The sequence below is a fragment of the Lepisma saccharinum genome, chromosome 11, assembly GCF_977018435.1.
Source record: "Lepisma saccharinum chromosome 11, izLepSacc3.1, whole genome shotgun sequence".
Lineage (NCBI taxonomy): Eukaryota > Metazoa > Arthropoda > Insecta > Zygentoma > Lepismatidae > Lepisma > Lepisma saccharinum.
Genome location: NC_139239.1, coordinates 31,144,145 through 31,167,496, shown reverse-complemented (window position 1 = coordinate 31,167,496; position 23,352 = coordinate 31,144,145). Strand labels below are relative to the sequence as shown.

At 38.3% G+C, this 23,352-nt stretch overlaps 1 protein-coding gene across 5 annotated transcripts in view; it reads right to left on the bottom strand.

Annotated features, from left to right (window-relative positions):
• The window catches only part of LOC145994696 (band 4.1-like protein 4), a 335,899-nt gene extending 313,379 nt beyond the window's left edge, over positions 1 to 22,520 (bottom strand). For all 5 annotated transcript variants that reach the window (XM_083130862.1, XM_083130865.1, XM_083130863.1 and 2 more), the window contains exons 1-2: positions 22,208 to 22,520; positions 9,404 to 9,600 (exon numbers count right to left, since the gene is read on the bottom strand). In XM_083130862.1, the coding sequence (XP_082986988.1) occupies positions 9,404 to 9,487 (84 nt within the window). In that variant the 5' untranslated portion in view covers positions 9,488 to 9,600; positions 22,208 to 22,520. The remainder of the gene's footprint in view (positions 1 to 9,403; positions 9,601 to 22,207) is intronic.
• Positions 22,521 to 23,352: the final 832 nt, after the last annotated feature.

Below are 23,352 nucleotides of genomic sequence, written 5' to 3'. Positions count from 1 at the left end.
ACTTTCTTACATTACTTACCATAGGAGCTTTCCTTTATCATATTTCCATGTTGTAAACACGCAGTATTGCCAGGTCGAACTTTGGTTTTTAACTTGGATATGTATGCGAATTTCCACTAGAATTTAACTTTCTTTATTTCGTGTTTTCATCCGTATTTATGATTTTCATTATATTTTTGGATATTGAAATTCTATTTTTTAATAGCTGTAAATTATATTCGTTAATTAAAATTGTTTTTCTTCAATTTCTTTGGGAAATATATGGTTCTTGGTGATTTTATTGTTCAAGGTTGTCAAATCGTTGTGCTATAAGGGAGACCCTGACTTCATTTGTCTCCCTTATCGCACAAAGTAAGGACAACCTTGTCTTGTGACGTCACTCGAGGAATGCCTACGTTGTTAGGTTAGGTTCTCTTAGCATAAATACACTATAAATGTATTATTTATGCGAAGATAACTAAACCCAACAAGCCTAAAATAACAAATTAGGTATCTAGCCTTACATCTGCACATAAATTAGGCTCATTATGTTTCATTTATAATGGAGGTGCCAGAAACGTTTTACTAACTTTTTTTCCACTTCCAATTGTTTCCTCATCCTAAATCCTACATTTCTGGAATCCTTGATTCATACCCTTTCCAACGATGTATGATACATGTTTCTATTAGGAAGGGTCGATTCGACATCCTTACCGGAAATACAAGAAATACAGTGCCATATTACCAAATAGGCAGAGTAGGAACCGGCGTATAGGCCCCACAACAATGGTAAATGATGATATTGATTTGATACTGAAAGACTATTACAATCAAAGTTTCTTAAATTGTTTCCAAATAATCAACTCAAAGAAATGAAAACTCTACATTAAAGATCCTACATAGAAAACACTGCATTAATGTAATGTTCTCATTAACAACTTCAAGTACATATTTACATCATAGACATGAGGTTCACATTACAGTTTGCCTCTTAAAAGCTCATCTTCTGTCAGCTGTTAGTTTGTAAAACATTTTGGTGGAACCTGCGTACGTGTAATGTTCAGTAGTGATGACCATCTACATGGTGTAATATTGTTAACACTAATTGTTAATGTTTGTCTTGTGTAATGAGATTTGTTTATTAAAGTTGTTTGTTGGTAATATTAAAAACTCATTAGGTGATAGTTTGGAAGGGGGAGGCCCGAGATTTCGACTGCTTAGGGGATTCCAGAGGGTTAAATCCGGCACTGTCTTTATTTGCGTGTGATTTTCTTATTTCAATTCACTTTATCATTGTGCAAAAATACAGTTGTTTTAACTAAACAGTAATTTGTACAGTGATACAAAACGATGCAACAATGGAAGCGAAACTGCTTCATAAAAGAAAACTCCAAGTATAAAAAAGTGGTGATATACATGTAAAGAGTATTGTTAAATACGGCATTGCATAATTTATATTAATCCAAACCAAACGCTCGTCGTAGTTTATTCATTCATTGATTGATTTGTAATAATAAATTCTTAAGTGAAATGTAATGAACCAAACCGATTGCATCATATGCGTCAATACATTCCATTTATCTGGGTTACCCGAGCAGTCTGTTTACGCACTACACACGCACAGTGCACACATACGACACAAGACACGTTAATAATATGCATTCCACGCTATTTTTTTTCCAGCTTGTAAATGGAACACTCATAGCCTTGAGAGACCCAAGCGGTTGTGCGTGGCAGCCAGCATGTAAACATTAGCAACGTTTCTGGACGAAACGAATTTTAGAATCTATGATGAAAAACGTGATATATCATGCAACACGAACTGTCAACGTTTATATAACACAAGGCATGGGTGGGTGGCCTTGATAACTTGTTGCAAATGCAAAATCAGAACGTTCGTGACAAACATGTCCATTTGTTACCATTTGAGCCGATTATTCCCTGCTGCAAGGGAAAAAGTACATTCAGAACATTCATTTGCAGGATTAGTTCAACCAAGATACAGACTGTTAGTTGCGCAGGAACAGGGGAAGATACAGATGTACATTGAACACCCACAAATTTTTAGAGGTGCCTAAAGTAACCCCTCCCCCCATTAAGATATCAATCCACATTGTACGTACCTCCTAAATTTTGTTTAACAAGTGCAAATAGTTAGGAGTAGATTTTAGTAACATAAAACATCTCTTCGCCAGGTCGTCTCCAAAAAGCCTGCAATTCCCATTAAGAAATATTGTTTACATTTAAAAAAATATATAAATATAGATGAAAAGATTCTTTCAACCTGAAGATGAGAGTGGCGTTAGCTCAAAAAAGCTTGAAATTTTTTCCTCTGGTCGATAGCCTGAGAGAATCTTTACATTATTCGTCAACAGGAAAGCTTCAAAGCTTACATCAATACACATATCTCGAAAAGATGCAATTCACATTTGGAAACATTATTCACATATTTAAAATATGCTGTCATATTTTCAACATAATAATTTTTGTGCAAGATATTTCAAGAAAACGTAATTTCCGAAACGCAAGAAGACTGAGAACACATTCTCAGCTCATTTGAATCCTAAAGAAGTCAAAAAGTCAAGAACAGAGAATATGCTCTCTAGTGTAATTTGTTCAGAGGTTATACCAGTATACTTGAAAAAGCAATTTTCACACTATGCATAGTGTTCTGGAAGCATACATATTTCGCAGAAGCATCCGTGACTAGACAATATTTTAAGTATTTTGCTGCTTCTCTTGCCTTTCTCCATGCTTGCCTGTCATTTCGCAAGTAGTTTTTCTGTCAGCTTGTTCCGATTTCCAACTATCCTCTTTCCAAACATGTCCGAATCATTTCAACTGTTTCGACTTTTAAAACATTCATTATTGTGTCCTGCACGTTCATCTTCTCTCTACTCGAATTATTTCTTCTTCTTCTTCTTTTCTTGAGGTTCTTGTAGAGCTAGTCCAAAAATACATTTCTGTTGACCATAAGTTTGGTTCAGTGTGATTTAGTTTCAAATGCCACACTTCTGCTACTATTGCATTGAAAATGCTGGATTTTGTGAGACCCGTTATGTTGCTTTGCCACAGGTCAAATGGGGCCTCCTCGATGGCGCAGTGATAGCGTCGTCGCCTTGCAATCAAGGAGTCCAGGGTTCAATGCCGAGGCACATAGTGGTTCAGATCACACTTCAAACTGTAGGTACATTCACGATTAGCCTTACTGTGCATAAAATGGGCTCAAAATACAAACTCATTTAAATCACACGTCAAATCTTACGAACTTGCCACCAATGGTCACATATGCTGGGTAACTATTTGACACATTTTTTTCATATTCGTAAATGTTGGTTTACATCTCCGCGTATGTTTAGCCTGCAACAGTGGCGATTTATAGCCAGTATCAATAAAACTTTCACTGAGGTAGAGGAAAAACTGTTTTCGTTTCTCGCTTGCCAGTTCAAAACAAGCTGTTTTGCCCTGACATAAAAAATCCCCATTCCCTCTCATTACAAGTCCCTCCAGCATTAGACATCTGTTTTACCCTTAAGAGATTCCATACGAAGTGGAGAAGGATGTAGCTTGTTATGCTGAATAATGGAAGATTTCTATTATTTTGACGCGAGGGTCCGAATAAAAGAGAAGGATGGAGCTCACCAAATCTCTACAGGTGCCCCGAGAGGGGAGAGAGAAAATGTAAACAAATGGAGACCCTTCCTATGCAATTTTAAACTCTTATGGAGGTCCAAACAATATTTGCACCGTCTGGCGTAGAAATGGAAGCTTCCTTAAGCAGGGTTTAGCGAATGGAAGGAAAAACATCCGATTTCTTTGAGCCGAGGGAGAAGAGGCGAGAGAATACAAGGTCATAAATTATGCACTTGCATTCAGAGAAGAGGGCGTTTGCTTATAAGCTGGAAAACGTATCAGAGGAAATGTAAAAGTAAGACAAAAAGAAATACCTGGGTTATTTCCTAATTTTTTTTCCAGGCAAAGGAAGGGAGTCTGATGGAAAATTAGTGAATTTGGAGGAAGAGCATTTGTCTGGTAGTTGTATTACGCATCTAGACCAGGGGTGATTTCCTTTATTTTTGAAGTCAGTGTTGGGAAGAGCTGTGAAGCCGCATGTGTATGAGCGTTAGGCCAATTAAACAACCCATGTCCTTTCATCTTTCCTCAGTTTCTATATTTCTAACTTCTCTCACCTTCTCTCCTTTTTTCGTTTTACCCCCACGTTCCCTCTTTCTGCCTTCCTGTCTATTTATTTTTCCCTCATTTACCTACTTCTGTTTCTGTTCCGTTATTTCATTTCTTCCTTCTTCCTTTGTTTCTCCTTCCTTTTGTGTATTTCTACTTATTTATCTATATTTCTTCTCTATTCTCTTCTTGCTCCCTTTTCTATCTTTCTTTCTTTCCTCCTACTTTTGTTTCTGATTCTTGAATTCATTCTCTCTCAGTTCCTCTTTCCTTTTCTCTCTCTTTGTCCAATTATTTCTCCTTTATTCCTCTTCAGATTCTTTATTTCTTCCTTCCTCTGTATATTTTTGTTTTCTTTCTTTCCCTGTTCCTCTTTCCTTTTCTCTGTTCCCCTGTTTCTCTACCTATTTCTTCCTCAGTTTCTTTAATTCTCCCTTTCTCTGTTTATGCAATTCTTTTTTTACTAATTTTTATTCTTTCCCTACTCTAAACGAATCTGAAAATTTCTCATGTACACAGTGTAAGTTATATGGGTGGGCAAAGGCTATTTCATAGGGGAGTGAGAGCTGTAGCCTCTGCTGTAATGGAACGCAGTCTCTGTGGCACAGTAGTTAGCATACAGTGTTATGAAACCAGGGCTTCCGTCTTTGAATCCTGAATAAGGCATAAGTGTTTGATCATTTATTTCAACAAATTTTAATTATCAGCAACAGAAAACTAACACCCCCCCCCACACACACACACCAGGAGCGTATATTCGAGGCTAGCTAGGATATCTGCGAAGACTGAAAACTAGAAGTAGAATATAGAAGAAAAATCTATTATATATATCTATAATCTATTGGCAACCTAGCCGCCGTTCGCATTGCAACGATACTTCCTTGAAGACTCCGTGAACGAGCAAAATGTGCGTATACACTGTGTTCAGGTCCTCCTCCTTCCATAGCCATGTGTCATTGTGAGATAGCCCATATCTTTGACTTAGCATACGCCACTGACACACACACACACACACACACACATGATGGACTAGTTTCCATGAACAGTATCTACTCTTTCTGGTTGTTGCTTACCCTCCCAACCTAATATCTGTGCACTTAGTATTACTAAAGAAAGTCATTGCCACAGACTGTTAATTTTCTCTCCCCCTTCCCCCCCAAAAAAGATTTTACGCTCAAACTTCCACTTCAATCGCAAGTGCCTCTTGAGTTGAGACTTCGTACGCACGTTTCGGTATGGTGCATGCAAATATTAACTCGGGCGATCGTGGAAATTCCTCGCTTTTGAAGAAAAATAGACGGCGAAGAGCAATTGACACTGCGTCTGTTTTTGCAAAGTCCAACAGCTTCTCGTTCGGGACTAAAATCAACAAGGGCACCCACATGAAGGTAAACACTCTCAGAACTTGTGGATTGGGAACCGATATGTACTCAAGCTCGTCCAGAAAATCAGAACATTTCATGAGTTTTGCTGGTATTAAGACACGCCAGTTCCATAAAATGATTGTACTTGTTTTTGACACCCAGATAGATTTTATAGGCAGTGTAGGCGCTCATGGAGAGTCAAACTTGCGCCTACCCCTTTCCTAACTGTAAAGTAACTCTAAATTCTGTTAGTACTTACTTAAAAAGGTAACCGAGTGATAGTTACTCATTTAAAAAAGTAACTAGTTGCAATTACAGTTAAGCATTTCAAAAAGTAGCTAGTTACAGCTACCTTTAGAATTCACGGCAATACCTCCAAACATTCTGTATGATATTTAAAAACAAGTTCATTAAAGTATCTGGCTTATTCAGACATATGCTGTATCCAGATATCTACCTGGATATTTATAAATAAATGAATAACATGTCTTGTTTATCTATTTTCAAAGGTGAACCATGATTGGCAACTGTGAACCTGTTCATCATTGTTCGGGGCAAAAAGTAGTTTATCCAACCTATCGTCGAAACGGGGCGTGAAACAGTCCCTTCATGATTTCGCGCACGTTTGTGAGGTGACGGGTGTCCCAGAAGTCTTTCCCTGATTACACACTTTATTCATATCCGCTATATGTAAGGTAGAGATGTGAGAGTGGTGCCAAAATGTTAGAAAACTAACCAATTTTTTTTGTTCCAGGTTTCAGTAACGTGGCTGTAGTGTAGCAGTGTCAGTGCCCAGGAAACCGGAAATGTTCACAAATCAGGAAAAAGCTCAGTGTGTCCCTTGGTAACATTAGGCAACAAAAGCCTGTACAATTTGCACTTTGTATGCACGAAAAAATAAACGTTTGTGTAAGATATCATAAAGATAACTTTTTGGCTGATGTTTTACGTTGTTTGAAAACGCTGAGGTTGATGGTTCGGCCACTTCTCGGTAAGTCAGCAACAGATTCTGTGGTCTTGAACTTGTCATACCACGACTTAATGCTCTCGAGATCGGGCGGTATCTTTCCATAAGTTGTTTGAAAGTTCCTCTGCACTGTTATTGGTGACCGGGTCTCATGACACACTGAGATTTTTCCTGATTTGTGAACATTTCCTGTTTTCTGGGCACTGACACTGCTACACTACACCCACGTTACTGAAACCTGGAACAAAAGAACTTGGTTAGTTTTCCAACATTTTGGCACCACTTTCACATCTTTACATTGCATACAGCGGATATGAATAAAGTTTGTAATCAGGGAAAAACTTCTGGGACACCCGGTATATACATAGACGATACAAAATTGCACTTCGAGAGAGAGAGAGACGAGACAGCACATAACTTGAGACGACATCGAGAACGAGACCCCCTCACATACGAGACAAGAAGACCTCAATGGCCTAGTGCTATCGTCGTCGTCTTGTAATCAAGTCCCGGGTTAGACTACCGGTGGAAAAACATTGTGTAGTGGTTCGGATCTTACTTTAAACTTCAGGTTCAGTCCCGATTAACCTTTCTGTGCATAAAGCGCTTTAAAAACTCAGTTGCAGCTATCTTTTCTTTGACAAATAAATCAGAAAAGAGAAATCTCTCAACGTTATTCCAGAGACCATCAGCAACTACAGCGATTCCTGACATCCGCCTTCCAACCTACCAAGTTTTGCCTTTGAAATGTGCACAGAGGCAAAGCTGAGCTGATTATTATGACAGACGCAAAGAGGGTCCTCAGACGTGAAAGCATCTGGTATTGTCTTTTCTTTCAGTTGCCAATGACGTGGAAACGACACCGCCCACGCGCAAGCCCAGAATCAGCAAACGAACCCTTGAATATTCCTGTCGAGACAAGCAGGCAAAAAACCTTCACGGCCACACTTCCAATCTTCAGGCTGTTCTTTGCATTGGACACAACGTTACTGTCAGAAAATATACAGGACATCTTGTCTTTTCCATGTCCGTTCTATAGCACAAACATTCAAGATTTTATTTTCGTTATGATCTACAGAAGCCGACTGGTTATTTGTTGCGAGTCGGTACATGATGATTCATGCAATAAGGTAGAAATAATTCCAAGATAAAAACATTTATAGGTAATGCACAGAATTGTCATAATTTTAAGAAAATTATTTTTAAGACTTAAACACATTGAAAAACAGTTTACAACAAGAGTTAATTTCACCATTTAATTAACTAATGTTGATTTTATCATTGCTGTGGAATGACGAATTCCTTTACATTGTGTGGTTTTAAAGACAAACTGTCTTTTTATCCTATTAGGTACCTTCTGTACAGATTTTTTAACCAAACTTAAATCAATGCTCGGAATAGAACATGAACTTTATATAATATTTAACACACCAATCCACTATTTTAGTGATCACAGAAATGTGTTTGAACATAGTCAGCTTCTCTTCCAATTATGGAATATGAGCTTAACGATTTAAAACTAAAACTTCCAAGAAGCAAGAAGATACGTCTGTACAAGTGTGAGTACAATTTCCTTCCATGTGCATAGGAAAGTTACACATATCTTTGTAAATGAGCAATCAGAGTTAAATTGGTTAAGTCACGTGAGTTGGTGAGCATACTACTAAAACAATTACTGAGTATATGCGTGTATAAATATATGTGCAGTGTCTTTTCAGTTGAAACTATGAATTGCATTGTTTCTTTTTAAAATATAAACATTTGAACATGAGGATGAAGAAAATCGCAAAAACAATGTATCTTTCACGTAATAAAAAGTCCACCATGCTATTTTTGTTTTCGCTATAAACTAGGAATCACTTATGGATTATATAGGCGAAGTTAGTAAACGAGTTAGTAAAAGAAGTATAACGTGATTTACGATACGTCAAAAAAAGTAAAATAATTCTGTGTAGCTTATTCACTGGCACACTTAGCCATAGACATTTATTACCAGATCGACAATGTAGAGGTAATTGAATTCACACATAACTGGTGGTAATGGGGAAATGGTGTTAATGCATTTCGAATCAATAGCACCATCCCTGAGCCACTAAGCTCGCTGCCATGTTATCATCTTTTCGGGTAAGTATATTGCAGATCGGGTTGACCAATAGAAAACGAATCTAACAATTCCTAATATAAAAGTAAAGATACAGAGACATGTTGAGTGAACACGAAATCGACTATAGGGACAGCAAAATGAACACAGATCGACAGCTGAAGCTGAATCGTAGATAACTACAGGGTGCTGCCATGGTTAGGTTTTCGGTATACGTTATAGATAGAGCCTCAATATGAGTGTTGAGGGAATTGGAATGTGAATTCTCCGTAGCCCACGAAAGGAGGGGCAAGGTAAGGGAAAATGATTAAAGCCATTTGCTCATGAAGCTGTAAGCTGCCTCAAATCGCTCCAATCGCAATAACGAAGCATGCTGTGCATTTTTCTCGTGGGTGATCCAATGAGCAAGCTCTTATCCATACAAAGTTCGTGGTTGTCGAGACCTCGAATTCAATTTGTTTCAATATAGATTTATTAGTTTTCAGTATCTATGACATGACACATGCAGTCATTCACTTGTCAACTGACTTGTCTACCCGCCACTAGATGGTTCTTTTGAGACAAGCAAACACTATATGCGCACTTTTCCGTCCTGGCGTGGACTCTTGGTCTGACTACCACACGATACTCAATTCTACAATAAACTCGATCGGCGTCCGGCGAAGACATTATGTACTAATTCATCACATCAATAGACTGTATGGCTCGTTGAAGAATTAACAACTGTATGAAACCCACCAGCAACACTCAACAGCATTTCATACTTCTACATTCTATAACCTTTTATGCTAATCTATGGATTTCACTTACCTGTATTTCCTGTATTAGTTCCTGCTCGTCCAGTAGGACTATCTTGCAGTGATAATTTTGAATCTTCTTTCCGAAACACCTCATGGTGTAAGGAAGAGCAGGCGCTTTGGTTGTTCAAACGTCCGCCGCCAGTCCCCTCTGAGACCTGAGAGTCACTGGGCTTTTGCGAGAAATTTAATCACACCATCTTGAACCTCCTGGAAAACAGAAAAAGAAGGAAAACTGAACAAAGTTCTGAAAGAAGATCCTACTGAAAAAAAAAGGATTAGTAGATACAAGGCATTGATCGAAAACTATGACCACCTTGCTGGCCGAGCGTATTGTATGGTTGACTTGTGATCACGATACCTAACGTTTCGGGTTAGAGTCCCGGCCCCCGCTCACACAAAACCCAAAACTGTTAACATAAATATGTTGACTCCAGTGACACATTAAAGTTTAATTTCAGTGGACCTAGTCATCAGCGTAACTTTGGTGGAGCAGAATGTGAACTTCAGGCTCCAGAAGTTTGAAAAAATCCCTCTAACATATAAATTTTAATAAACCTGCAAATTTTGGGGCGACGAGTGCCCTCCTTGCCCCCGCCAACGTACGCCTATGAATCTAGGTTCTGACTCCTTCTATTTCATCAATTAACTATTCAACGTAATCGTTGAGACATGTTCTGTGACTCTGTTTATAATAATGTGCAAGGGAAAATGTAACCATATAGTATGTTGAGCTTCAGCTTTAGAGCAGTTCAGATGGAAACTGGTTAGGTTATACTCAAAACAAAGAGCTGCAATTTCGTTTCCAGTTATAACTGATTCTATCTCGTTACATGTGCAGATAAAATTCGCACCCTCAAAATTGTAAACTACTTGAAAAACACTACAACAATAGTACCTTACCCCTGGCGACAGCAGCAATATCCTGGAATCCCCTTTAAGCATCCGCTGTGTCAAGCGAATATTGACCTACTCCGAGACATTGCAATATTCGTTTTCCTTGGGTTTTCGTGACGACAGCGATTCCCTTGCGGGAAAATTTCGACATTAGTTAAAGCAGTGGTATTTTCTTGGCGTCACTCCCCCTCCTCCCTTTATCTTCGTCTACTTTTTTCCTTCACCCCTCCCCTTTTACATTATCCAGCACACACGAATATTTCTGGATGCCTCCTTTTGCAGCAATTACTGGAACTCGTTTCTGTACAAGGTTTTTATTTTTACCTCAGGGCGTCGTAGGGTTCAAAAGACTTTTCGAAAGAAAAAAAGTTCGCTAACTGAAGTCTCCTTTTTTGGTCCGTCATTGACAGGGACGTGGATAAATCCGAAGACATAAATTCTCACAGTCATTAAGAAATTTACTCCAAAGATGAGTTGATAAAAGTAGACGAACTGTCGAAATGACAATAGCCTCTTGCTAACATAGCTTTGTAGAATCTTACCCACAAATGTGCAGTCATTGCCTTCGACAAATGCAAGGTGAGCTGTCATCCAAGAATTGCATGTGCTCACATATATAACGTTCGCTAACAAGATGAATTTCTGAAATGTCCACTTTGTTCATCACCGACAAAATCCTTGAAAAGATTTTTGAAAAAAATTAACGTTTTAGTCCTCTCAATTTTCACAACACTTAAATTTTGCTACTGATATAATTGAGGAAAATATATTTTTGGAAATTTGGCAGTGCTCAATGTTCAATTTTCTTGCTCCAATAAGAACCAACATGGAATCGTTGAAAAAATTCAAAAACTTTCCCACTTTTCACTTTTCTCGAAACGTGTTCATTTACTTGTAAGAACCGAAGAGCCGTGAATCAGAAGAATATGTAACTTGCGCATATATATATATATATATATATATATACACACACACACACATGCATATATTCCCAGTTGAAGGATTCAATTTTTTAATATTTTTTACTCTCGTTAGTTAGAGCAGTTCTCCCATTTCCCTCCTCCTTATACCCCCCCCCCCCCGATCTCTCTCTTTCGCATTCTTTCTTTAACTCTAAATCTGTCTCTTTCGTTCATCTGTTTATTTTACTTCCTCTTTGAAAAAAAGAGAAACTATGAAAGGAAAAAATAAAGGAATGGGTGGGAGGTAGAGAAAGGAACAAATGTGGGGAGAATGCTAACCTCGTTAGAAAACTATCTGTGGGCACCTATGTTTACGGACCAGCTTACCACAAGAAACAACGTGCGAAATCAAAAACCAAACTGCAATGCGGTTACGGGACAAGCTCAAAACACAATGGCTGTTGTCTGCATCATGTGGGCAACATTTGTTCAGGTAAAGCACGGTGGGAAATTAATGCAGCCATGTTCTGGGGATGTGCTTCGAACCATAAATAGGCTCCCATGACCACATATCCGCAAAGGTTTGATGCGAGGATAACAGCGTGGGAAAATTCGTCGGCACGCTATTGAAGTCGGGAGTTCTTCACACAAGAAGAAACATGCATGTCGAATAATGAAGCCTGTGGACGTGTGTGTGTATATCATTTCACAGTGAAATTCGAGCCTCGGATCAAATTCAGATTAGGTTTGTCTTAGCTGATCCATTTAAAACACTTGGCTGCTTGATTTTAATTTTATTCTTATTTATTGTGAGTTTATAATTGTATTATTCCTTTTGATTTCAGTAGTCTAATGTTTATCAGAAAACAAAAGTTGTGAAAAGGTCATACGGGGGATTGCAATCTCAAGATCAAACTACAGGTTGAGTCAAGAGTCTCTTAACACTCCCTACAAAATGTAAAGGAGTTACTTTGGATACGATAGGTCATGACAGAAGCAGCTTAGGCCTGCGTGTCAAGCCGAGGTCAGCCATATTGTTGCATTTCTCTTGAAATTCTAGCCTGATTTGACATTTCATCAACCAGTTTCCATTTAATTGAGTTGAATTCAATATGGCGGTCAACAATATCGCAGATCTCAGCTTGACATACACAACTATGGCTCTCCCTGGCGCTAACCTGTTTTTATCATGACCAATTGTACCCAGAATAAGTCTTTTTTCCAATTTTTAGGGGATGGAGCGTAAAGGAAATTTTGACACCCTGTATATTTTAAATCTATACCACTAGTTATGTGCTAGGCAAACAAGGGAACTTTTCCAGACACGATTTTGAGCGGCAAATGTCAACATAATTACAAATTCGATCGTAGCCGAAGTCCTGGATTAATATCATCTTCAGAAATAAGCCTCACAACATCGCACGTTCAGTCTCTCGAAAAACTATTTAACAAGTTGAACGTTTGAGCAAGTAATGAAGCTTCGCTTGAACTAAACTTCACGCTAACTTGCGTGCTTAGGATTATATCAGGGACATTCAAATGATTATCCACCTGTAATTGAGCGATGTAGTATAGAGGATAACACCGATTGTTATCCACTTAACTGACCTTAAAAAAATTGACCATTCGCCCGCAGGTTACAAATGAACAACATCGCTTGCGTGCAAACGACGTCAAATCAGTGTTGTCAGTCCCTACCTCCTTCAAGTTCCCGCCAAGGAGAAAAAAAAGTAACTAACTTGAGTTATAATGACTGTGCAATCTAAATTAAAGAACAATTTGAATATGTCAGACTCATTCGCGCGGTTATGTCGCAAGTTTCTTTAGAATGCATCACTCTAATCAAGGCCAAAGCTACTTGTCGCCTTTTTTCTTTAACACAGAAAGTACCAAGTGGAACAATTTGACCTACATGTAACTGTAATTAATTTTGTTTCGCCGAACCACGCAGACACCAAGGGAGGTAAATTGCATGCAAAGGACATGCTAGAACTGCATTTCAGTCATCTCGGTACATGTTCTGCCAGGGCCAAAAAGACTTTCGGATAAAGTTCTAGTATGAAAGGTGGGGTTTCACGCCTGAATATATGCAAGACGTAACTGTTACGGTGGCGATCTAAATGAACATATTTTTGGGTTTAGTATTCCCCTACGTCTTTCACCAGTGACAACTGACAATACATATCCGGTTCGGTCTTTCAACGTTTGTAAAAATGCTAATAGCTCCTCAAGAAATCGAAACCTAGGCCTCTTGATTTCAAGATGAGAGCTTTAACCACCACACTTTCGTGGAGGCCTTAAAAAAACTTGCCAATTAAATCAATTTTAGACGTTCATTTTTTTATTTCACACATTCTTATTCTAAGTATTATATTTATTTTCGGTAGTTTAACACAAAGCCGAGGCTAAATTTGTATCTAGTTTATCCTAAAGCTAACTATATTCCACCACTAGAGATTTCTGTAATGAACGATTTACTAAATGGAAGGTAAAGAAAAAAAAACTAACACCTTACCTGGAATTTGTCGTAAACACGTCACCACGGACGCTAGCAGAGTCGAACTTGCAAAACTGCTTTCGGTAATAATGGCAGTCGAGAAAAGTTGTAGTGTAAAATTGAGCACACACGGCAAATTATTTTAATAACTAGTGTCTAGTTAGGCAGCAATGATCCTGGTTTGCAGGTAATATTACAATGAAAAGTGCTGTTTGATGGCAACACTTCTTGAACACGTGCAACCTTTTCTACAATAATTTTGTGTTGTTTATTTAAGTAGGAGAAAAAAACAAATTGGAGAGAGATGAGACTTGCATGCGACATGGAAGGGGAAATAAACACAACTTTAACTAACATTCCCCTTTGTATCCATGTGTCTGTAACAAACTAATTCGAATGATTACACTGACCAACAAAAAACAACAACTTCTTTTCAGGTACAAATATGGTGGCCTTTATTAATTTAAACCTGCTGATTACGAGACTGTACGCAGTTTTTCCCCATCACCCTCCAATGTTTAGTTATAGTGGTTATACAGGATGTTACTAATGACGGCATTTAGCGCAATATATTATACAAACCTACAGTGAGCTCGTACATATACAGCATATAAATTATTTTTTTAAAGAAACAGTTAAAATATAGCATTCACATTAAGAACGAAGTACAGAATATTTCGTCCTTTAAGTGGTAGATGATGATGATGCAGGCTGAAGTCTCTTTGATAATACTTTCTCCTGTAGGATATGAACCCTTCACACTGAAGAAACCAGCAATAATCACTTGACATTGATGGGTTCCATCTACCTTTGTAACGGTTTTCACTTGATTCATGCTGCACTTCCTCAGAGTTGCTTGACATATCGTCGCTATCACGAATGTCTTCCCATGTAGATGCGGCAATGGGTATGGGTAAATCTTCTCCATGAAACACAGGTCTAATTGCCGAAGGAATATTTGGGTAATCAATTCTATTCTTAGTTTTGGAAGAAAAAGAGGTAACATTAGTCAAACAAAAGTAGCAATCGACCACGTGTTTTTTTGGCTCACGCCAAGTCATTGGTTTTGATTTGATTTTGTGTTTTAAGTCCACTTTATGCACAGTAAGGCTAATCGGGACTGGACCTACAGTTTAGAGTGGGATCCGAACCTCTATGTGCCTCCACCGGGTATCAAACCCAAGACCCCTTGATTACAAGGCAACGACGCTACCACTGCGTCATCGGGGAGGCCCTGCCAAATGGTAAGTGTTCCTTTTTGCCTTTCAACCACTGCGTTAGTTTAGCATTACACCTTGAACACGTAATGTGAGGTGCCAGGTGCCCAACATTTATCTTGTCTCCCAGTCGACATTGGAAATAAAAACTGTATGCCCTCTTCAGCAGTCTAGAAATAGGCAGTCTGTTTTTTCGTACTGAATTCACCACATACATAACAAAAAATATCTGGATTGTTCTTACACCCGCTGTTTACAATGTTGCGGCATGCATTCTGTTCCAACTCTAAACTAAGGGACAGCTGAAAGTAGTACTGCGTTCACTCTGGCATGCGTCATCTGTATCGTGTAACACACAAAGTTTACTTCTTTTTTTACCTTTGACACCTCAGGGGGTTGCCCCATACTTCGAATTAAACGTTGAAATAAAAACAGGGGTGAAACAAGTCTTTCAAAAAGGTTTCAGTGAATGAACGACAAATCCTCCAACTGTACATGTGTAATACGCTATATGAATAGCTTATTATAATATTTTCGCACATAACTTTAAATCCTGACGTGATAGCCACTTTTTGCTTTCTCATTACCGTTAATCTTGTGGTCTGTAATATTGTTCAGCATACAGCTTGTCTGTACCGAAATCAGTGTTGACCAGTGTTATAGAGGAAAATTATTATTTGATTACTTTTCAAGCTATGAAAACCGAGAAAGAATGTAGGACGTAAAAAAAGATAACCAAAAAGATTAATGGATGTTAAATGCTGTCCGGTGCAAATACGAGCTGGAGAAATTAATAATCCCACTTACAGCGGAATTTAATTTTCCACCGCACTGTCATGATACGAGATGTGAGAGACAATCATTCTTCCACGTTACTCAAGCATTGCGTCGCAGGCCGTTAAAGAATTACATCACATTAAAGAAGCGTGAAGATCACAAAGGTCAAGAGGAAAATCGACATTGAATTAACGTGCAAACCGAGCAGGCGCTTTCACCTCTCGCAGTGAACTGGAAGTGAATTTTAAAAGCCCGTGATAATGTAAGTAGTGCTCAGTTGATTTCAAGGAGGATGTTGTTTAACTTTGTTTAACTGGTGTAGGCCTAGCAAGAACGGAACCTCATAAGCCTTGATTCAAACTAGACGCACACTAATTTCAGCCCCGGGGCTTCGTTGACAACAACAGGATAAAGGACTTCCTATGTACTGAGTATACAGCTTGTGTGCATAACGCATCATTGCCTGGAGCCATCTGGTGGCAAGTTTCAAATTATCCTACGTATTTGTACTAACCGTAACAGTCGAAGACTCGCTGCGACCCTGACCAATCATTACTGATACATCACATTGCTCGCTTGAGTTGGGTTCTAAGCAGTGATGTGCCGTAGACTATAAGTTTACGTCTACATGCGTTGTCTACACGTAATATACACGTAGATTACATTGGGTTGTACTTTACATAGACTACGTAGACAATCTAAAGTGCATTAAAATTATTTTTCAAGGGTTTCATGAAAGGAAAGTGAAATTTTCAACTATACTGGTTCCTAACGAAATGAGAAGAATCCTATTTACAACAAAATTTCTCTTCTCTTCTATTATCAACTATGGAAGAAGATAAATAGTATGCAAGAAACAACTACAGATGGCAGTCGTGAGGCAAGAGTGGTCTTTCCCCCATAAAACACTAGAATATTTCCTATATTAGGTTTCTTCCTAGGTGAGAAATTGTTCGTATTTGGAAGAAAGAGTATGAAAAGTTCTCCTTACACATCAGCAACTGATACGCAGTATAATTTTGTTATACTTCCACGGCGCCCTTTGCTAAGTTATCACCTTTCGCCATGTTGTTTACATATATTACGTAATCTACGTGAATAAAGTAGTTAGTCTACGTGTACAATGTAGACTATCGTTGTTTACGCGTAGACGCACATCACTGGTTCTAAGTCCACAATAGGCTAGTTGGGACTGGACCTACAGTTTAAAGTCAGATCCGAACTACTGTGCAATGCGTCTCCACCGAGTATCGAACACGGGACCCCTTGATTACAAGGCGACGACGTTACACTGGTCTGGAAAAGTATACGAAGTGCACAGTGAAACTACCAATATGGTTTCAACATGACAGCGAATAATCACTTAATTAAAAGTACACAATGTTATGCAACCGTTTTAAATATATTATTGTAAATTCGATTTTCTCGTATAATCCTCCTTACATGAAAGCACTGGCGTACGCAGGATTTTATTTTGGAGGGGGCTAGAATTGCAATTCTGAGGGAGGATGGGATACCAATAAATATTTCATAATTGTCACTTGTAACATTCGTTTACAAAGTTGTGGAAAGACAAAAATAGCAACCGGGATTCATTTGAAGGGGTCTTTTCAGTTACCGCTTTGTTTCTTCTGGAGTTCTTTATTGCTTTCATTTGAAAATTTTTAAGATTTCAAAATTTTGGGAGGGATCGTAGTCCCACCAGCTCCCTCCTTGCGTACGCCAGCGCATGAAAGTAAAAACCGCACAACAGTTCCTCATTGTAACACTACGCAAAATGGCAGGTCACTTGATGGAAATATTTATTTGATTCTAATATATTCAGTAACAACTTCAAATTGAACTGGTAATACGTAGTAGTTTTTACGTTGAATATGAAATGGAATGAAGATAGTTTTTACATTGGATGACATGTAAAAAAATATTAGTTAAACTTGATTGACTCTGTGAGTATCGTAACCAACCTATGAAACATCAGAATGGTAAAAATCGCACTGCATAAATTACAAGCACTAGATAAGTTTTTAATCCCTATCTATTCATTTTTATACCTCATCATTAGAACTCATTCAAACAATGCTCGTGCCACCTGGTAGCAAGAGCTAAATTCCGATACGAGCACACAGCTATTGATAACGTAACTGTGGCACGACGAATGCCACTGAAAAGACGAATGAACACTGCGAAGTTATTCACCAAGGGCTTTGTGCAGCAACAAATTCACGCATTCCTAAGGCATTAATAATGGCATTATTGACAGAAATTATAATTTCACAGGCAATGAAAGCTTACCAGTTACATTCGTCAACAGATGAATATAGGTAAACCAAATCCTAACGTACGAAAAATCATTCCGACCGGCTTCAAATGGTCTCAACAAGCATTGTCTTTTAAACCTTGTTTACAACCATTGTGCATTTTGCATCCAATGGCAATAAGTTTTGAGGGAGTCAAAAATGCTTTGTTGGTTCTTTTTAAAGCGACTTAAGTGAAAAATGTCAGGGGCACTCTCACCCGTTGCAGTATTTCACATGACCCTTCAGTTCGCACCCTCCAAAGGAAATCAAAATTTAACACTGTCTCACTCGTCACGATCGATTTTGAAGTGGGAGCCCAAACCGAGATGAAGGGACGAAGCATCTCTGAATGATCCATCCAGGTCCGTTTCAGTTAATGTATACATTCTAAGCTAATATAATGTATTGGCGAAACAGTCAACGTTCTAACGAATACATGAAAGCTAACGATTTCAGTGCTAGCCACGGTTAATGCTGATTGATCGATTTCCCATTTAAACTGCATTGATGAACAGGCACGATGCTTGAACAGAAAGTTGGGCAGGGAGGGAGAGAGTCCCGAGGTTAAATTGAGGGGGGGGGGATGGGGGGGAGCTTTAGCAAAGTATCTCGAATCAAAATAAATGAGCTTGTAAATGTTAATTAACTTTGGCATGAATATTTTTAATTTCCTGAGCCAGTCCGGTTTCATGTTTAACTAATAACTGCAGGATATGTACCCAAAAGATGAGGTAAACACTGAATGATTTATCGAAATTAAAACTGTCCCATGACTAAGTGCTCTTTTCGAACGATAAAACTCCGGAAGACTAAATTATTATTAATCATACCAACGATTCGAAGCACAGAGAGGCTCTTCAGCGATGAATCAAATGTTGAAAGGTACGAAACTTTGAAATGAGATACCGTCGGAATTTAATCCGGTACTATTTCACTATAAGGCACGATAAAGCCTATGAAGGGCAAAGATTTTTGGGAAACAAAGTGATAATACGTTGTAGGAGAAAGGAAAACAATGAACAGTTCTGGCTTTGGCCGCTGACACCAGAACTCGTTAGCCTGAATTACCATGATGAACTTACTCGTGTTTTCCATATTTTGTGTACTTTTTTTTTTTTTACTTTCGGGTAAACGCGACCATGAGGGAGCCGACCTTCGTAGCGAAGTGGTTAGCACAGCGGGCTACAACGCCAGAGCAGGCACGTATCTAGAAATATATTTCGGGGGGGGGGGGGTCCAACCAAGTGTCTCAATAATAATAATAATATAAATAATAATAATAATATAATTAGAATAATTATATTAAATTAAAATAATATTATATATGTAAATTAATTAATATTGTATTGTTATTACATGATTAGGTACAAGGATGGTAAAGAATAGATAACAACATGTATTCATTATCTACCTTACGTGTAGTTAAGATAGCCAAAATTTGTATAAGAACAACTGCTCTGGCAAGGAAATTAATGTCAAATAGATAACGAATTGAATATTTATTGAATAACAAAAATTGAGTTGGATCCAATTGTAATAGGCAAAAATAATAGTACGGTGATTACTTTTAAATGCCTATTACAATTGTCGAAAAGTAAAGTTGCTGATTAGCATTTTATGCCTCCTAGTAGTGTGTATAAATCTTTGGAACTGTCCTTCAAAGCCGTACGAGCCAAATTCCTTGCCTTAAAATAAGTTCAGCAGAAATAAATAACCATCGATTACATAATAAATGCTAACAATTGTATTTTGATTATTTAATTTTAGAACTTGCTAAGATCCCCTGGACCCCCTTTAAATATGTCCTTGCGCCAGTGTACCGGGTTCGGCTCTCGCCTGAGTAAGGGTGTTTTTTGTGAGTGTCTCTTCATTCATTTCAATATATTATCACTCATCCTCATCGTCGCGATTAGTCAGAAGTGGCAGAAAAGCGACGCTAAATAAAAAAAACTCAAAGCAAAGTTACCATGAGGGAGAATGATGACTAGATTCAATTGATTGGAGGATAGTCACAAATACACAATCATGACCAACAGCAATGGAACGGACCCCAGAATCTTTGGTTGCTACATTGTTAAGTCAATTCAACGCGCTCGGTCACTGAGGCGGCTGTATATGTACTGTAACGCCCTTGTTTCCCAAATGGCTGGGAACCTGAAGACTACAATTACTTTCTTCGTTAGCATCCCAATATTAGCCTGGAATAACCGAGGAATGAAGGAGAAAAGACACGCGAGATCTGAGCGGTTCTCGAACCCAGATCATTCGGAGTTGAGATCGTGCGGCATGTTAAGCGGCTTTGATTGATTAATTTTAAAATTATGGACACACTAGCATATAGGATTTGTGCCCGTCGCCAATGTAGGGATAAGTCCCTCAAATAAAACAAAAAAATACGTTAAGTACAGACTGAATAGTCGCGATCATTGACTTAAACAGAAATTGAGGGGCGAAGAGAATAAACAACCTAATGCAATAAAAATATGAGCATTGCAATAAATTGTACACTTGTAACAAAGAACTCTTGATAGGCAACTTAAAATAGATATTCGATATACTTTAGGACTTCAAACATTGAGTTAAGTATAGGGAATCCACAACAACAAAATATATTTAAAATACTTTTAAAAGGGGGAGGTGAGCTACAAGGTAGACTATAGGTTAAGAACCACACTTCTAGCTCCAGTTAGTAGCAAACACATCTGTTAAATTACTTTCATGTACAGTCATGGACACGTAAACGTTGTAACTATCCCATTGACTTTCATTGGGGTTGTTACAACCTACAACTGTCCGCGACCGTAGGTTGAAGAATTGAAACAGAAGTCATAATTACATGAATGAAGTATAGATGGGATAATTTAACTACTCGTATATGTTGCTGTTTAATGCACCTAAGCTTTTACACATTCTGAACTTGCACTACACAGCTTTTTCAACAGGTTAAAACTGTTGGTTTCCACGCACTTTGATATTTTAAGATACTACGCTTTGCAGTTTTTAAAAGGCTACAAAAATGTTTCAGAAATAGTTTTAGTTCTTAAGAGTACATAATATGTACTCTTATATGTATATGTAATAACTTCCTCTCAAAGTTATTTTTTAAAAAGATATAATCAACAAATTATGCTTACAGGTTTCAAAGAAACGTGAAGTTCCAGTTAGATGGAGTTAACCCGCTCCAACTGTCTGTACCTTCATTCAAATACTAATCTGGTACAACTTCGGAAATTGAATCATATAGTCACCTGTCTGGTGTGCAGATGCCTTACCGCGAATGTACTTACTTATTGTATTTATGACAGCACTATTTCTTGAAGCCTCATTTTGCATCTATGCAAGTTACGACCACCAGTGGTGCCTATGTGTCTGCAAGTTAGACCCCGTCCCCCCTCTTTCGAGTTAACTCACTGATAGGCATGGACGTCCGCAGGATTTTTTTCCAAGGGGGGGGCAAACAAGGCACATTTTCTCCAAAAACAGTGCTGTTCCCTAAAAAAAACATTCCTTAAATTTGAATTTATGGTGATCATGCAATAATTATCACACATATTATTGTGGTTAAAATTAAATGATATGTGTGAAATACATAATTTTTGGTTGACTTTCATTTTTCAGGGGGGGGCACGGCCCCCCCCCCCTTGTCCCCCTTCCGGACGCCCATGCTGATAGGTCTAGTCAGTGTTATACAATCACCAATAAAATGCATGTGAATTTCATAGGAGGGGAACAAACTTGTCAGTGCCATACGTTTAAATTTTCTCATGTACCCAACATAATTTTTGGTCATACATCTTCCCATCTTTCTCTCTCTCTCTTTTTATGTATAAGTATCTCCACTATGAAGGATTAATAGTCGTATTAAAATGCAAATGAGCGACGCTCCTGTTGAAGACCAATTGCAATTTCGTGATAAACTACTGCACACCAATCATATTAGTAAACCACTCTAGAAAAATTATGTCAAAACGTCGTTATCTGAAGGGGACATGCTGTGTAATACGCCAATGTCTTACAAGGACATTATACGTTTTTGTTCTTTTCTGGGGAGAGGTCTTCTTTCCCTTCTAACAATGCCCGTGTTTACTCCCAGCTACATTGGAATCATTGCAGTATTAACTCATTCTAAGTATGCCAATTGAAAACAATTCAGGTGAAACAATGCACAATAAAAGCACTAACTATATACGGAAATAAGCACACAATCAACAAATAACATGAACCACTAACCTGCCTCAATATATCCCTGATCCTCATGTTTTTGCATGACAGTTCTGTTCGACTCAAAAACAATACACATTAAATCCACGACCACCACTGTTTATTAAACTACACTACAAGGCCCGTAATGTCCACAAGTTGTTTGTGATCCTCACGTCACTGCTTGATGGCGCTGCACAACAGAAAGCAACATGCGAAGGTTACTTGAATTCGTTCGAGGTGGAGGCGCAAAGTTGTCCGATTTGACACATTCGCGCCTGCGTCTGTCACCCTGTACACGTTCCTCCCCGGCCACGAACCGACTGATGCCCGCGCGAGGATGCGACCTAGCAGAAGCAACAGTGTTGCGTGTTCGGAGCGCCCTCAAAGCCCGAGCGCCAGTTTCTTCACGTGGCTTACAGGTGGCACCACATGTCTACAGTACGCAAGCGCTACCGAGAAACAGGTAAAGCATCAGTTGCCAACTCGGCAATGATAAAACCAAATCTAGTTCTTTCCCCTTTCTCGGATATCGAAATGTCATGGAAACACTGGTGTAAATCACTCAAGGAAATATTGATTTGATCCATTATATTTTACTTTTCTGCCTCTCAAGGCAAATCGCAAGTATGGGGATGAAAAGCAATAAGATGAAGTTTATGAAAGTACAAACATGGACAGGACCCAACGCACAAGTCCATAACGCCAGGGCCTAAGGCCGCTCGCAAGGGGGGGGGGGGGTAGGGGGAGCACTTGCCATGGCCGTAGGCAGGAAAAATTTTCGGGGGGGGTTCATTCATAATTGTTCCCATGGGCGTCGCCAGAAATTTGAATAATAGAAATAATATCAATAATTGTACAATAATAATTAAAATTTCATAATAATAAAACAATTTTATTCCGTAATAATACTACTAATAATTATTATTACATTATTGTTATATCCTTGAGGGGGCTTACTCAATCCAGCAGATGAGTGAATATCCAGCACAAGTTTCTTTTTGTTTTTTCATGTTTCACACAGTGTGTACTGAAATGCACAATTATTATACTTCGTCATTAAACTTTAGATGCCTTCAAGAAAAAGCTTTAAAAGTTAGATGGAAATTTTAGTCATAAAGTTTTTGTTGTTTAACTTTAAAATTACATTTTTGGAATTTTGAAAAGTGCGGAAG